Source organism: Oncorhynchus masou, chromosome 32, assembly GCF_036934945.1.
Source record: "Oncorhynchus masou masou isolate Uvic2021 chromosome 32, UVic_Omas_1.1, whole genome shotgun sequence".
NCBI classification, from domain to species: Eukaryota; Metazoa; Chordata; class Actinopteri; order Salmoniformes; family Salmonidae; genus Oncorhynchus; species Oncorhynchus masou.
Genome location: NC_088243.1, coordinates 9835819 through 9852771, shown reverse-complemented (window position 1 = coordinate 9852771; position 16953 = coordinate 9835819). Strand labels below are relative to the sequence as shown.

At 43.3% G+C, this 16953-nt stretch overlaps 1 protein-coding gene across 1 annotated transcript; it reads left to right on the top strand.

The window, feature by feature from the left end:
- The first annotated feature begins 6974 nt into the window (after positions 1-6974).
- LOC135526891 (zinc finger protein 271-like) lies at positions 6975-15483 on the top strand. The gene is made up of 5 exons (XM_064955559.1): positions 6975-7077; positions 7112-7323; positions 7485-7642; positions 8070-10298; positions 15474-15483. Exons 1-5 carry the CDS (start codon positions 6975-6977, stop codon positions 15481-15483), a joined length of 2712 nt encoding a protein of 903 aa, XP_064811631.1.
- The last annotated feature ends 1470 nt before the right edge of the window (positions 15484-16953 follow it).

Sequence of the window (16953 nt, the reverse complement as noted above, 5' to 3'; positions counted from 1 at the left end):
TGAGAGGTTCAACAAGTGTTCCTCTAAGATCCTCAAAGTTATTCAAAGAACCTTAGGGTTCTTGGCTCTGAAAATTGCCCCCAAAAAGGTTAGGTTCCTGCAAGATCCCCCACCAACTAAGGAGGTTCCTCGATGAACCCCATCTTCTATGAGGTTATTGGCTGAAACATTTGGATTTGAATTTTAAAGGACAGCAGGTGAAGGCACTTAACTGGAAAACACATTATCATCAACACAGTAAAACCAAACACATTATCATCAACACGGTAAAACCAAACAATCTCAATTTAAGGTACGGTTTGTCCCTTATATGATTTAAATTGATATTGTTTTGTGATGATACCATCTATCTTTTCATATTTGTGCAAATCTTTCTAAAAGAGAAAATGGACACAATTCAATGGATATCATTCAACAAAAAGGTAACAATATGTTATAAGAACAAGTTGAAGGCTAGCTGCATTGGATGCAGATGACTGAACTGCTCACTTTTGTGTCTGACAAGGAGACATACAAAGGTATGTTAGTTGGTATTGGTATGAAATGCCTCACCATATTTACCATCCTCCTCCCTGACCTCTTCAACAAATATCCCATAGTACTCTACATTATGGACAAGGTATGTGTATGAAAACCATTATCAAAACAGTTTTTTTCATTCACATTTACCAATAAAAACCAAGGTATGAATACTGTTGTGTGTTTTGTTCATCATCTGTATAATTACTATTTTTGGGATATACAGACTTCACCCTCCCTACAACTCTGATGACTATAACAGGAAACCTGTTCAATCACCATGCACTGCAAAATCATTCTGGCTATGGACACAGAGAACATCAACACATTATCATCAACACATTATCATCAACACATTATCATTGACACATTATCATTGATACGTTGTCATCAACACATTATCATCAACACATTATTATCAACACATTATTGTCAACACATTACCATCAACACGTTATCACCAACACAGTAAAACCAAACACATTATCATCACACATTATAATCAACGCATAAACATCAACACATTATCATCAACACATCAACATCAACACATTAACATCAACACATTATCATCAGCACATTAACGTCAACACATTAATATCAACACATTACCATCAACACATTATCACCAACACATTATAATCAACACATTAACATCCACACATTATCATCAACACATTACCATCAACACATTATCATCAACGCATCAACATCAATGCATTATCATCAACACATTATCATCAACACATTATAATCAACACATTAACATCAACACATTATAATCAACACTTTATAATCAACACATTAACATCAACACATTATCATCAACACATTACCATCAACACATTATCATCAACACAGTAAAACCAAACACATCATCATCAACACGGTAAAACCAAACACATTGTCATCAACACATTGTCATCAACACATTGTCATCAACACATTAACAACAACACATTATCATCAACACATTAACATCAACACATTAACACATTATCATCAACACATCAACACATTATAATCAACACATTAACACATTATCATCAACACATTATCATCAACACATCAACACATTATCATCAACACATCAACACATTGTCATCAACACATTAACATCAACACATTAACACATTATCATCAACACATCATTACATTATCATCAACACATTAACACATTATCATCAACACATTATCATCAACACAATGTCATCAACACATTAGCATCAACACATTAACACATTATCATCAACACATTAACATCAGCACATTGTCATCAACACATTAACATCAATACATTATCATCAACACATTATCATCAACACATTAACATCTACACATTAATATCAACACATTATCATCAACACATTAACATAAACACATTAATATCAACACATTAACATCAACACATTACCATCACACATTATCATCAACACAGTAAAGCAAACACATTGTCATCAACACATCATCATCCACACATCATCATCCACACATCAACAAATTATCATCAACACATCAACACATTATCATCAACACATTACCATCAACACATTATCAGCAACACATTATCATCAACACATCAACACATTCACACATTATAGTCAACACATCAACACATCAGCACATTGACATCAAAACATTATCATCAATACATTATTATCAACGCATTATCATCAACACATCAACACATTATCATCAACACATCAACACATTAACACATTGTCATCAACACATCGACACATCAGCACATTAACATCATGACATTATCATCAACACATTACCATCAACACATTATCACCAACACAGTAAACCAAACACATTATCATCAACACGGTAAAACCAAACGCATTGTAATCAACACATTATCATCAACCCATCAACATCAACGCATTATCATCAACACATTATCATCAACACATTATCATCAGCACAGTAAAACCAAACACATTATCATCAACACGGTAAAACCAAACAATTGTCATCAACACATTATCATCAACACATCAACACATTAACATCAACACATCAACATCAACTCATTAACATCAACACATTGTCATCAATACGTTATCATCAACATGTTGTCATCAACACATCAACACATTATCATTAACACATCAACACATCAACACAGTATCATCAACACATCAACACATTATCATTAACACATCAACACATCAACACATTATCATCAACACATTAACATCAACACATTGTCATCAACACATTAACATCAACACATTAACAGCAACACATTAACAGCAACACACCAGAGGATATACACATTGGACTGCTGGGAGTTTACCTCATATTTACATTGTTTTATTCTGCTTTGCCACTAAAATCATAATAAACACTGAGAACTAAAATATTGTGATATTGTCGTTATTGCTATGCATATTATTATCAATAATAATAATAATTATAACAGGGGACGGACAGACGGGTAGTTCAAAATGAACCACAAAAGGTTATTCAAAATGAACCACAAAAGGTTCTTCAAAATGAACCACAAAAGGTTATTCAAAATGAACCACAAAAGGTTCTTCAACAGGGTCTTAGAGGATCCATTTAAAAGTAGTTTTCTTTAAGGACAAATAGGGCTTCCCCCACAGGTTCAATTTGAAGAACCCTTAGAGTGTATGACTTTTTTCCAAACGAATCCAATGCGCCCTGACTGTGCAAGTTACCCTTCCACTCCAAAACCTCCCCTACGCTTTCACACCCTTCACAATCATCCCACTATTACAGTGAGCGAGACAGACAGTGTACGGGCTGGGCTACCTGGTTGACCGGAACATACTGACAGCATGGGAGTTATTATCTGCTTCGTTAGCATCTCTTATATTCATGAAAGTTGAGCAACTCACCTCCGTATGTATCATTCCGGGTTCACTGCTCCTCTCAACCGCTATGTGTGTGTGTGTGTGTGTGTGTGTGTGTGTGTGTGTGTGTGTGTGTGTGTGTTTGTGTGCGTGCGTGCGTGCGTGCGTGAGTGTGTGTGTGTGTGTGTGTGAGTGAGTGAGTGAGTGAGTGAGTGAGTGTGTGTGTGCGTTCAGTGTGTTCAGTGATGAAAGAGCTGTGTTTTATCATGGGGGTGAGTTGAATCGTCGCCACTATTGAGTGAATACATGTTCAGTACAATAAGGATGCCTGATTTATTATACATTTATGCAAAGGCATTTTAGATCATCCTAAGTGAATGCATTTTTGACTCTGGTGTCAGCCAAGCTCCAGTGCGATACGCAGTCCAAGGAAAGTACCAGAGAATGTATTCATTCGTTCAGTAATGTTTGCAGTGTTACTGAAGGAGTGGAGGGTGGAGCTGGGGAGAACTCGCAGGGGGAGAAACATTACTACACTTGTATGAATTGCTCTAGTTTGAAACTCTACCTAAGTTGCTTTCTCATTCCAGGAGTCTTCCACTTCTCCCACATGATTGGTCCCAGGGACACTTGGATCTTGGTTATTGATTGGTCAGATATGATGCCGGTAAGTAGATGATGTAAATGATGAGTCTGTGTATGTGTGCACAGTTCGATGAAAAACTATTTTCCCCCTTTATCATTTTCTGTACTTTTCTGATACTGAATGTTATCAGATCTTCAACCAAAACCTAATATTAGATAAAGGAAACCTGAGTGAAGAAATAACACAACAATTACATACCTAGTTCATTTATTTAAAAAACAAAGTTATGCAACACCCAATGTCCCTGTGTGAACAGTAATTGCCCCATTATACTGAACAACTGGATGTGCAATGACTCCAAACAAACTACTTCCTGTAGTTGTTGGTCGGTTTCTCACGTCGCCGTGGAGTATTTTTGACCCGCTCTTCCTTGCAGAACTGCTGTATCCAAAACTACACATTTGTCCCATTTTAGCCATGTTCATGTAGACTTGATTGTGTCCTTTGTATCATTGTCTTTTATATATATATGCAGAGCACCCTACAGTGCATTCAGAAAGTATTCAGACCCCTTGTCTTTTATATATATATGCAGAGCACCCTACAGCGCATTCAGACAGTATTCAGACCCCTTGTCTATTATATATATATATGCAGAGCACCCTACAGTGCATTCAGAAAGTATTCAGACCCCTTGTCTATTATATATATATATGCAGAGCACCCTACAGTGCATTCAGAAAGTATTCAGACCCCTTGTCTATTATATATATATATGCAGAGCACCCTACAGTGCATTCAGAAAGTATTCAGACCCCTTGTCTTTTATATATATATATATGCAGAGCACCCTACAGCGCATTCAGAAAGTATTCAGACCCCTTGTCTTTTATATATATATGCAGAGCACCCTACAGTGCATTCAGAAAGTATTCAGACCCCTTGTCTTTTATATATATATGCAGAGCACCCTACAGCGCATTCAGAAAGTATTCAGACCCCTTGTCTTTTATATATATATGCAGAGCACCCTACAGTGCATTCAGAAAGTATTCAGACCCCTTGTCTGTTATATATATATGCAGAGCACCCTACAGTGCATTCAGAAAGTATTCAGACCCATTGTCTTATATATATATATACAGAGCACCCTACAGCGCATTCAGAAAGTATTCAGACCCATTGTCTTTTTCCACATTTGCTACGTTACAGCTTTCTTCTAAAATTGACTAAATTGTTTTTTTTTAAATCCTCGTCAATCCACACACAATACCCCATAATGACATGACAATACCCCATAATGACATCACAATACCCCATAATGACATCACAATACCCCATTATGATGAAGCAAAGAGTTCTTCCGTCCAGTGTCTGTTTTTCTTGTGCCCACCTTAATCTTTTAGTTTTATTGGCCAGTCTGAGATATGGCTTTTTCTTTGCAACTCTGCCTGGATTACTGGAGTCGCCTCTTCACTGTTGACGTTGAGACTGGTGTTTTGCGGGTTCTATTTAATGAAGCTGCCAGTTGAGGACTTGTGAGGCGTCTGTTTCTCAAATTAGACACTCTAATGCACTTGTCCTTTTGCTCAGTTGTGCACCAGGGCCTCCCACTCCTCTTTCTATTCTGGTTAGAGACCATTTGCGCTGTTCTGTGAAGGGAGTAGTACACATCGTTGTACGAGATCTTCAGTTTCTTGGCAATTTCTTGCATGGAATAACATTCATTTCTCAGAACAAGAATAGACTGACGAGTTTCAGACGAAAGGTCTTTGTTTCTGGCCATTTTGAGCCTGTAATTGAACCCAAAATGCTGATGCTCCAGATACTCAACTAGTCTAAAGATGGCCAGTTTTATTGCTCCTTTAATCAGAACAACAGTTTTCAGTTGTGCTAACATAATTGCAAAAAGGTTTTTATAATGATCAATTATCCTTTTAAAATTATAATCTTGGATTAGCGAACACAACATGCCATTGGAACACAGGAATGATAGTTGCTGATAATGGGCCACTGTATGCCTATGTAGATATTCCATAAAAAAATCTGACGTTTCCAGCAATAAATGTCATTTACAACATTAACAATGTCTTCACTTTATTTCTGATCAATTTGATGTTATTTTAATGGACAAAAAAAATACATTTCTAAGTGACCCCAAACTTTTGAAGGGAAGTGTATACAGGGTTGGGGAAAAACAGATTACACATAATCCCTTACGTGACCTGGAAGGGATTACGAAAAACGGTAACTGTGATCCGTTACGTTACCTGCCGTAAATATTGTAATCAGATGACAGATACGTCTGTAAAACTAGATGATTCAGAAAGGATGCTTGCGACAAAGTCTTTGACACCTCTGTTTTCTAATGACTTTCAAATCATCATAGAAAAGGCGGAAGTTTAAGTTTGTTCCACATGAGTGAGTCTGACCACAAGTCAGAGACCACTATGATGACACATCAAATGTGTTTGATAGATCGCAGGAAAAGAGCAGGAATAGACTTTTGTAGGGTACAATTCAAGCTATGTCTTCAAATGCTGAGACTGCTGTCGGCATCCAAAGATTATCCAACTTGAATAAACGCTTGGAGGTAAGGTTGACAGCAGATGTGTAGTCTCCGATATGGATATCACTTACTATTGATAAATACATAGGGCATTGATGTGAATCACACTGCTGCTCTCTCATTTAGCCATTTGCGCCTTACGAATTGTGGTTGTTGTGGATGGCTGTTCACAATTCTAAATGTGTATTTGAACCCAATAATGGTTGAAATCAACAAGTTTTATTGCCTATCAATTATTGTTTTTGAAACCTGTGGACAGTCAGTGAAAAATGCACTCTGACAACTATTCGCCCGAACAGGGAGAGGAGCCACCTTCGGTGGAAGTTGTGACAGTGTCCCCCGCCCCCCTTGATGCGCGGCTCCCACAGTGGGCCGAGGCCGGCCTCGAGGACAACCCGGAGGGCGAGGCGCAGGGCGAGGCGCAGGGCGATCCAGATGGAGGCGGTGGAACTCACCCAGCAGATATGGGTCCAAGATGACCCCCACCAGCACCCAGCACCTCTCCTCCGGACCATACCCCTCCCAATCCACGAGGTACTGCAGGCCCCTCACCCGACGCCTAGAGTCCAGGATGGAACGTACAGTGTACACCGGGCCCCCCTCGATGTCCAGAGGGGGCGGACGGACCTCCCGCACCGCAAGATCCTGCAGTGGACCAGCTTCAGGGCACCTCCCTGAAGCTTCACCCCTGTGCTTTCTTTTCGAGGAAGCTCAGTCCGGCGGAGCGAAACTATGATGTGGGGGACCCGGAGTTCAGACCACCAAAAGCAGTTTTCGCCTCTGCCAACCACCGCAAACGCACCGGTCCCCCCTTCAGCAGTGAGGTAATGGGAGCAGCCACCTGCCCAAAACCCAGAGGCTTGGGTGAGGGGCCTGGAGTACCTCAGTCCAGATGAGAAAAGTGTGTTGCGCCCCCTCAAGCTAATGTCTCCACAACTTCAGAGCTTTTACCATAGCCAGCAACTCCCGGTCCCCCACATAATAGTTTCGCTCCGCCGGACTGAGCTTCCTCGAAAAGAAAGAGCAGGGGCAAAGCTTCAGGGATGTGCCCGAGCACTCTGATGGCACAGCTCCAACACCGGACTCGTCCACCTCCACTATGAATGCCAAAGAGGGGTCCAGATGCGCCAATACGGGAAATCGGTAAACAACGCCTTCAGACCACCAAAAGCCCCGTCCGCCTCAGCCGACCACCGCAAAGGCACCGCCCCCCCCCTTCACATGTGATTGGAAAACGGCGAGAGCATTTTTCAACCCATACGGCATGACGAGGTACTCATAATGGCCAGATGTGGTACTAAACGCGATCTTCCACTCATCACCCTCCCGGAGGTTATTTGCGCTCCTGAGATCCAGTTTTGTGAAGAAGCATTCTCCGTGAAATGACTCCACCTCCGTGGCGATGAGAGGTAACTGAAACCTACTGTGATGGAATTTAGACCTCTATAGTCAATGCACGGATGCAGACCTCCCTCCTTTTTCTTCACAAAAAAGAAACTCGAGGAGACGGGTGAAGTGGAGGGCCAAATGTACCCCTGTCCCAGAGATTCAGTGACATATGTCTCCATAGCCACCGTCTCCTCCTGCAACAGGGCATACACATGGAGGACCGAATGTACCACTGTCCCAGAGATTCAGTGACATGTCTCCATAGCCACCGTCTCCTCCTGCGACAGGGCATACACATGGAGGACCGAATGTACCCCTGTCCCAGAGATTCAGTGACATGTCTCCATAGCCACCGTCTCCTCCTGCGACAGGGCATACACATGGAGGACCGAATGTACCCCTGTCCCAGAGATTCAGTGACATGTCTCCATAGCCACCGTCTCCTCCTGCGACAGGGCATACACATGGAGGACCGAATGTACCCCTGTCCCAGAGATTCAGTGACATGTCTCCATAGCCACCGTCTCCTCCTGCGACAGGGCATACACATGGAGGACAGAATGTACCCCTGTCCCAGAGATTCAGTGACATGTCTCCATAGCCACCGTCTCCTCCTGCGACAGGGCATACACATGGAGGACCGAATGTACCCCTGTCCCAGAGATTCAGTGACATGTCTCCATAGCCACCGTCTCCTCCTGCGACAGGGCATACACATGGAGGACCGAATGTACCCCTGTCCCAGAGATTCAGTGACATGTCTCCATAGCCACCGTCTCCTCCTGCGACAGGGCATACACATGGAGGACCGAATGTACCCCTGTCCCAGAGATTCAGTGACATGTCTCCATAGCCACCGTCTCCTCCTGCGACAGGGCATACACATGGAGGACCGAATGTACCCCTGTCCCAGAGATTCAGTGACATGTCTCCATAGCCACCGTCTCCTCCTGCGACAGGGCATACACATGGAGGACAGAATGTACCCCTGTCCCAGAGATTCAGTGACATGTCTCCATAGCCACCGTCTCCTCCTGCGACAGGGCATACACATGGAGGACCGAATGTACCCCTGTCCCAGAGATTCAGTGACATGTCTCCATAGCCACCGTCTCCTCCTGCGACAGGGCATACACGTGGAGGACAGAATGTACCCCTTTCCCAGAGATTCAGTGACATGTCTCCATAGCCACCGTCTCCTCCTGCGACAGGGCATACACGTGGAGGACAGAATGTACCCCTGTCCCAGAGATTCAGTGACATGTCTCCATAGCCACCGTCTCCTCCTGCGACAGGGCATACACGTGGAGGACAGAATGTACCCCTTTCCCAGAGATTCAGTGACATGTCTCCATAGCCACCGTCTCCTCCTGCGACAGGGCATACACGTGGAGGACAGAATGTACCCCTTTCCCAGAGATTCAGTGACATGTCTCCATAGCCACCGTCTCCTCCTGCGACAGGGCATACACGTGGAGGACAGAATGTACCCCTGTCCCAGAGATTCAGTGACATGTCTCCATAGCCACCGTCTCCTCCTGCGACAGGGCATACACATGGAGGACCGAATGTACCCCTGTCCCAGAGATTCAGTGACATGTCTCCATAGCCACCGTCTCCTCCTGCGACAGGGCATACACATGGAGGTCCGAATGTACCCCTGTCCCATAGATTCAGTGACATGTCTCCATAGCCACCGTCTCCTCCTGCGACAGGGCATACACGTGGAGGGCCGAATGTACCCCTGTCCCAGAGATTCAGTGACATGTCTCCATAGCCACCGTCTCCTCCTGCGACAGGGCATACACATGGAGGACAGAATGTACCCCTGTCCCAGAGATTCAGTGACATGTCTCCATAGCCACCGTCTCCTCCTGCGACAGGGCATACACATGGAGGACCGAATGTACCCCTGTCCCAGAGATTCAGTGACATGTCTCCATAGCCACCGTCTCCTCCTGCGACAGGGCATACACATGGAGGACCGAATGTACCCCTTTCCCAGAGATTCAGTGACATGTCTCCATAGCCACCGTCTCCTCCTGCGACAGGGCATACACATGGAGGACCGAATGTACCCCTTTCCCAGAGATTCAGTGACATGTCTCCATAGCCACCGTCTCCTCCTGCGACAGGGCATACACATGGAGGACCGAATGTACCCCTGTCCCAGAGATTCAGTGACATGTCTCCATAGCCACCGTCTCCTCCTGCGACAGGGCATACACATGGAGGACAGAATGTACCCCTGTCCCAGAGATTCAGTGACATGTCTCCATAGCCACCGTCTCCTCCTGCGACAGGGCATACACATGGAGGACAGAATGTACCCCTGTCCCAGAGATTCAGTGACATGTCTCCATAGCCACCGTCTCCTCCTGCGACAGGGCATACACATGGAGGACCGAATGTACCCCTGTCCCAGAGATTCAGTGACATGTCTCCATAGCCACCGTCTCCTCCTGCGACAGGGCATACACGTGACTCCTGGGAAGGAGAATATAACTGAAGAATATAACTCATACATGCCTCATGAGATTAGTTCTACTGTCACTCTCCATCAGAACCCAAAATATAAGCTTGTTTTTCTCCAATATTTGTAAACATTGTACATGTAAGCCAACACTGTATAGCCTCATTACATGGTTAAAACAATTGTTATATCATGTATGTTCAGTCTTTGCATCCACAGCTCTGTCTATTGACCTGAGAGTGTTTACATTTCCCCAGGCCCATCCCTCAGATTTTTTACCAAAAACAGGCGTGGTGTCCGTTTTGTTATCATTTCATCTGTGGATTTGCCCTTTAAAAAGTGCATTTAATCAAGATATCGTCACCAACAAAAAGGTCAACAGCAGGCCTATAGCAAACGCAGCATATGGCATTCAATTTTCACATGTAAATAACACTTTTCAGCAGCGCTCAAAGCCATTCCATGTGTGTAGATCTCGAATCAATGTGCCCAATCAGTTCTACATGACAACAAAATCATAACAACAGAGAAGGGCTAGCACGTAAGTCCTTCATTTTGGGGTTATGCTCAGGTAAAACAATTTGGCTAATCTATAGTTCCATATTTACTTATCCTATTCTTGAAGATCAAGGGCTATTACATTTATTGGAATGACTGGAATTCTGATAGACTTTGGTTTTTAATGTAAAGATATAATTGAATAGTATTATTATATGTAGTAGAAAGCGATGGATTAGAAGAAGCCTACATAACCAACCCATAAAGTAAAATATAACATCTATATATGGCCAGCTATGTAAACTTCAACATGGATTAATAATCCTGCAATACATGTCGTTCAATTGGAAACATACATTTTTGTCTTCTTCCATGCCGCTCAAGGGGAAAGTAATCTAAAAGTAACTGAAAGTAATCAGATTACATTACTGAGTTAAGGTAATCCAAAAGTTACATTACTGATTACAATTTTGGACAGGTAACTAGTAACTGTAATGGATTACGTTTAGAAAGTAACCTAACCAACCCTATATATATTTAAGCAATACGGCCCGAGTGGGTGTCATATATGGTCAATATACCACGGCTAAGGACAGTTCATATTAACACGACGCAACGTGGAGTGCCTGGACATAACCCTTAGCCGTTTTTATTTGTTGTGATTTGTAAACTCGAGTTCCCTTTATCTAATGTTAGGTTTTGGTTGAAGATCTGATAACATTCCGAGATAATCAGAAAAGGGGGCGAATACGTTTTCACTGCTCTGTAAATGTGTGTGAAACTCCGTCAAACCTCAGTGGTACCCGGAGTGCCAAGTCTGGGACCAAAAGGCTTCTCAACAGTTTTTACCCCCAAAGCCATGAGACTCCTGAACAGGTAATCAAATGGCTACCCGGACTACTTGCATTGTGTGCCCCCCCCACCCCCCTCTATTTATGCTGCTGCTGCTCTCTGTTTATCATATATGCATAGTCACTTTTAACTATACATTCATGGACATACTACCTTAATTGGCCCGACAAACCAGTGCTCCCGCACATTGGCTAACCAGGCTTTCTGCATTGTGTCCCACCACCCACCACCCGCCAAACACTCTTTTACTCTACTGCTACTCTCAGCCCGACTAACCTCGCTACTGTATGAGCCTCGCTACTGTATATAGCCTCGCTACTGTATGTAGCCTCGCTACTGTATATAGCCTCGCTACTGTATATAACCTCGCTACTGTATATAGCCTCGCTACTGTATGTAGCCTTGCTACTGTATATACATTTACATTTACATTTAAGTCATTTAGCAGACGCTCTTATCCAGAGCGACTTACAAATTGGTGAATTCACCTTCTGACATCCAGTGGAACAGCCACTTTACAATAGTGCATCTAAATCATTAAGGGGGGTGGTGAGAAGGATTACTTATCCTATCCTAGGTATTCCTTGAAGAGGTGGGGTTTCAGGTGTCTCCGGAAGGTGGTGATTGACTCCGCTGTTCTGGCGTCGTGAGGGAGTTTGTTCCACCATTGGGGGGCCAGAGCAGCGAACAGTTTTGACTGGGCTGAGCGGGAACTGTACTTCCTCAATGGTAGGGAGGCGAGCAGGCCAGAGGTGGATGAACGCAGTGCCCTTGCTTGGGTGTAGGGCCTGATCAGAGCCTGGAGGTACTGCGGTGCCGTTCCCCTCACAGCTCCGTAGGCAAGCACCATGGTCTTGTAGCGGATGCGAGCTTCAACTGGAAGCCAGTGGAGAGAGCGGAGGAGCGGGGTGACGTGAGAGAACTTGGGAAGGTTGAACACCAGACGGGCTGCGGCGTTCTGGATGAGTTGTAGGGGTTTAATGGCACAGGCAGGGAGCCCAGCCAACAGCGAGTTGCAGTAATCCAGACGGGAGATGACAAGTGCCTGGATTAGGACCTGCGCCGCTTCCTGTGTGAGGCAGGGTCGTACTCTGCGGATGTTGTAGAGCATGAACCTACAGGAACGGGCCACCGCCATGATGTTGGTTGAGAACGACAGGGTGTTGTCCAGGATCACGCCAAGGTTCTTAGCGCTCTGGGAGGAGGACACAATGGAGTTGTCAACCGTGATGGCGAGATCATGGAACGGGCAGTCCTTCCCCGGGAGGAAGAGCAGCTCCGTCTTGCCGAGGTTCAGCTTGAGGTGGTGATCCGTCATCCACACTGATATGTCTGCCAGACATGCAGAGATGCGATTCGCCACCTGGTCATCAGAAGGGGGAAAGGAGAAGATTAATTGTGTGTCGTCTGCATAGCAATGATAGGAGAGACCATGTGAGGTTATATAGCCTCGCTACTGTATATAGCCTCGCTACTGTATGTAGCCTTGCTACTGTATATAGCCTTGCTACTGTATATAGCCTCACTACTGTTATAGCCTCGCTACTGTTATAGCCTCGCTACTGTATATAGCCTCTCTACTGTATATAGCCTCTCTACTGTATATAGCCTCTCTACTGTATAGAACCTCTCTACTGTATATAGCCTCTCTAATGTATATAACCTCTCTACTGTATGTAGCCTTGCTACTGTATATAACCTCTCCACTGTATATAACCTCTCTACTGTATTTAGTCTCTCTACTGTATATAGCCTCTCTACTGTATATAGCCCCTCTACTGTATATAACCTCTCTACTGTATATAGCCTCTCTACTGTATATAACCTCTCTACTGTATATAGTCTCTCTACTGTATATAGCCTCTCTTCTGTATATAGCCCCTCTACTGTATATAACCTCTCTACTGTATATAGCCTCTCTACTGTATATAACCTCTCTACTGTATATAGTCTCTCTACTGTATATAGCCTCTCTACTGTATATAGCCCCTCTACTGTATATAACCTCTACTGTATATAACCTCTACTGTATATAACCTCTACTGTATGTAGCCTCGCTACTGTTATTTTTCACTGTCTTTTTACTGTTGTTTTTATTTCTTTACTTACCTATTGTTCACCTAATACCTTTTTTGCACTATTGGTTAGAGCCTATAAGTAAGCATTTCACTGTAAGGTCTTCACCTGTTGTATTCGGGCGCACGTGACAAATAAACTTTGATTTGATTTGATCAGTCATTTTCCCACATTGAGTATACAGTACATGTCCATGAGAGACCGTTCATTACACTTGGAAAGTCTCAGTTGAAAAAGACATGATGGATTCGGTGCCCTTGTGTCTCTGCTTTCTCAGTAGTATGAAGTATACGATACAGACAGGACATATACATATGATTCAAGTCCTATATACTGTCGCCTTCTTTTCTCACTCCACAAAACAAAAAAAATGCTTCTCTTCCTGCCTGCATGGTCACATTCAGTCAAATATATTCAGTGTAACACATGTCGGAGTGAGAGTTTCCGTCCCATGTTTGTCTTCCTGGATGCTCTATATGTGTGTTTCTTCCATCTTGTCTCATACCAGTCCCGTCTCTTCCCCGGCCCTTTCCTCTGTCTCGAGTCAATAAACTCTTCGTCACACCTCACAAATCCTGACTCTCTCTTCCCATTCATTAAGCAGCCTAACGTCCCTGTGCTGAGTGTCCCACAGGAGGAAGTAACAGAGCCGTGTCATCTTGGATGGATGGAGAGAGAGAGAGTAAAGAGTGTGTGGGTGTGTGTGTGTAGACCTTCTGGGTAGAGAGAGTAGGAGAGTGTGTATCCTGCTTAGACCTGCAGTATCCCATGATGTAAATGACCCTCCAGGGCCCGGGGCCACTAGAGTTGAGAAGAAATAAACAAACAACTCCATCTGTGCCTGCACTTGACCTTGCCACTGCCAGAGTGTGTGTGTGTGTGTATGTGTGTGTGTGATTGTGCATGTATGTGCATACGTGCTTATGCATACCTGTGTGTGTGTGTGTGTGTGTGTGTGTGTGTGTGTGTGTGTGTGTGTGTGTGTGTGTGTGTGTGTGTGTGTGTGTGTGTGTGTGTGTGTGTGTGTGTGTGTGTGTGTGTGTGATTGTGCATGTATGTGCATACGTGCTTATGCATACCTGAGTGAGTACGTGTGTGAATGTGCACGGGCCTCTGTGTGTGTTTGTGTGTGTGTGTGTGTGTGTGTGTGTGTATCACACAGCAGGGTGCTCCATAATAACATGGGCTTATAGTCACTCCAGCGATGTGAGTCATTATAACAGAGAACGGCTCAATCAATCTGACTGGAGCTAATATACCTGTCACTCCCTCACGGGAGGGATGGAGAGAGGCAGAGAGAGAATATGACAGAACATGAAACGATTGTATAATGAATAGAGAGAGAGAGAGAGAGAGAGAGAGAGAGAGAGAGAGAGAGAGAGAGAGAGAGAGAGAGAGAGAGAGAGAGAGAGAGAGAGAGAGAGAGAGAGAGAGAGAGAGAGAGAGAGAGAGAGAGAGAGAGAGAGAGAGAGAGAGAGAGAGAGAGAGTAAAAGAGGGAAAGTGATGGTTGGGACATCTCACAGTGCTAGATATGAGAGAATGAGAGAGGGATTTGTAGTAATTCTAGATTAAGAGAGAAAGTAGAAGTAGAGAGAGAGAAAGAGGGATGCACAGCATTCCACATTCCGTGTTCTGTATTCCGTGTTCTGTATTCCGTGTTCTGTATTCCGTGTTCTGTATTCCAGTGTTCAGTGATCTGTCAGGGGAGTGGATACGGGAAGCCTGGCCATTCATTTGATTGATTGTTGCCAGGGGGAACGTACGAGGGTGTCAAATCCATCACCTGCCCTCCGGTCTACACTCATTCTCTCTCTCCTATTCTTACCTCTCATCCCCCTTCTTCCCCCTTTATCCCCCATCTTGGTTGTTGTTAGCTCTCATGTTGATGGAGGGGATGAAGCCAAGAAAAACAAGTTTGCAAGGACGGAGGTGGCGCAGCCCCTCTTCTTGAAGTTGGAGAAGTTAGCATCTTTCAAACACCTGAAACAGCGTTTTCATGCAATCTCTGAGCCATAATCATTATGTCTGAAATATGTTATGTTTTTCTGCATTCCTCTTTACCTGTCCAATTGTCATTGGGATAGGGGACAGTTGCATTAACTTCTTATGGTATAGGGGACAGTTGCATTAACTTCTTATGGTATAGGGGACAGTTGCATTAATTAACTTCTTATGGTATAGGGGATGGTTGCATTAATTAACTTCTTATGGTATAGGGGACTGTTGAATTAACTTCTTATGGTATAGGGGACGGTTGCATTAATTAACTTCTTATGGTATAGGGGACGGTTGCATTAATTAACTTCTTATGGTATAGGGGACGGTTGCATTAATTAACTTCTTATGGTATAGGGGACGGTTGAATTAACTTCTTATGGGATAGGGGACGGTTGCATTAATTAACTTCTTATGGTATAGGGGACAGTTGAATTAACTTCTTATGGTATAGGGGACGGTTGCATTAATTAACTTCTTATGGTATAGGGGACAGTTGCATTAACTTCTTATGATATAGGGGACAGTTGAATTAACTTCTTATGATATAGGGGACGGTTACATTAACTTCTTATGGTATAGGGGACGGTTGCATTAACTAGCTTCTTATGGTATAGGGGACGGTTGCATTAATTAACTTCTTATGGTATAGGGGACAGTTGCATTAACTTCTTATGGTATAGGGGACAGTTGAATTAACTTCTTATGGTATAGGGGACGGTTGAATTAACTTCTTATGGTATAGGGGACAGTTGCATTAACTTATTATGATATAGGGGACAGTTGAATTAACTTCTTATGGTATAGGGGACGGTTGAATTAACTTCTTATTGTATAGGGGACGGTTACATTAACTTCTTATGGTATAAGGGACGGTTACATTAACTTCTTATGGTATAGGGGACAGTTGAATTAACTTCTTATGGTATAGGGGACAGTTGAATAAACTTCTTATGGTATAGGGGACGGTTGAATTAACTTCTTATGGTATAGGGGACAGTTGAATTAACTTCTTATGTTATAGGGGATGGTTGAATTAACTTCTTATGGTATAGGGGACAGTTGAATTAACTTCTTATGGTATAGGGGACGGTTGAATTAACTTCTTATGGTATAGGGGACAGTTGAATTAACTTCTTATGTTATAGGGGACGGTTGAATTAACTTCTT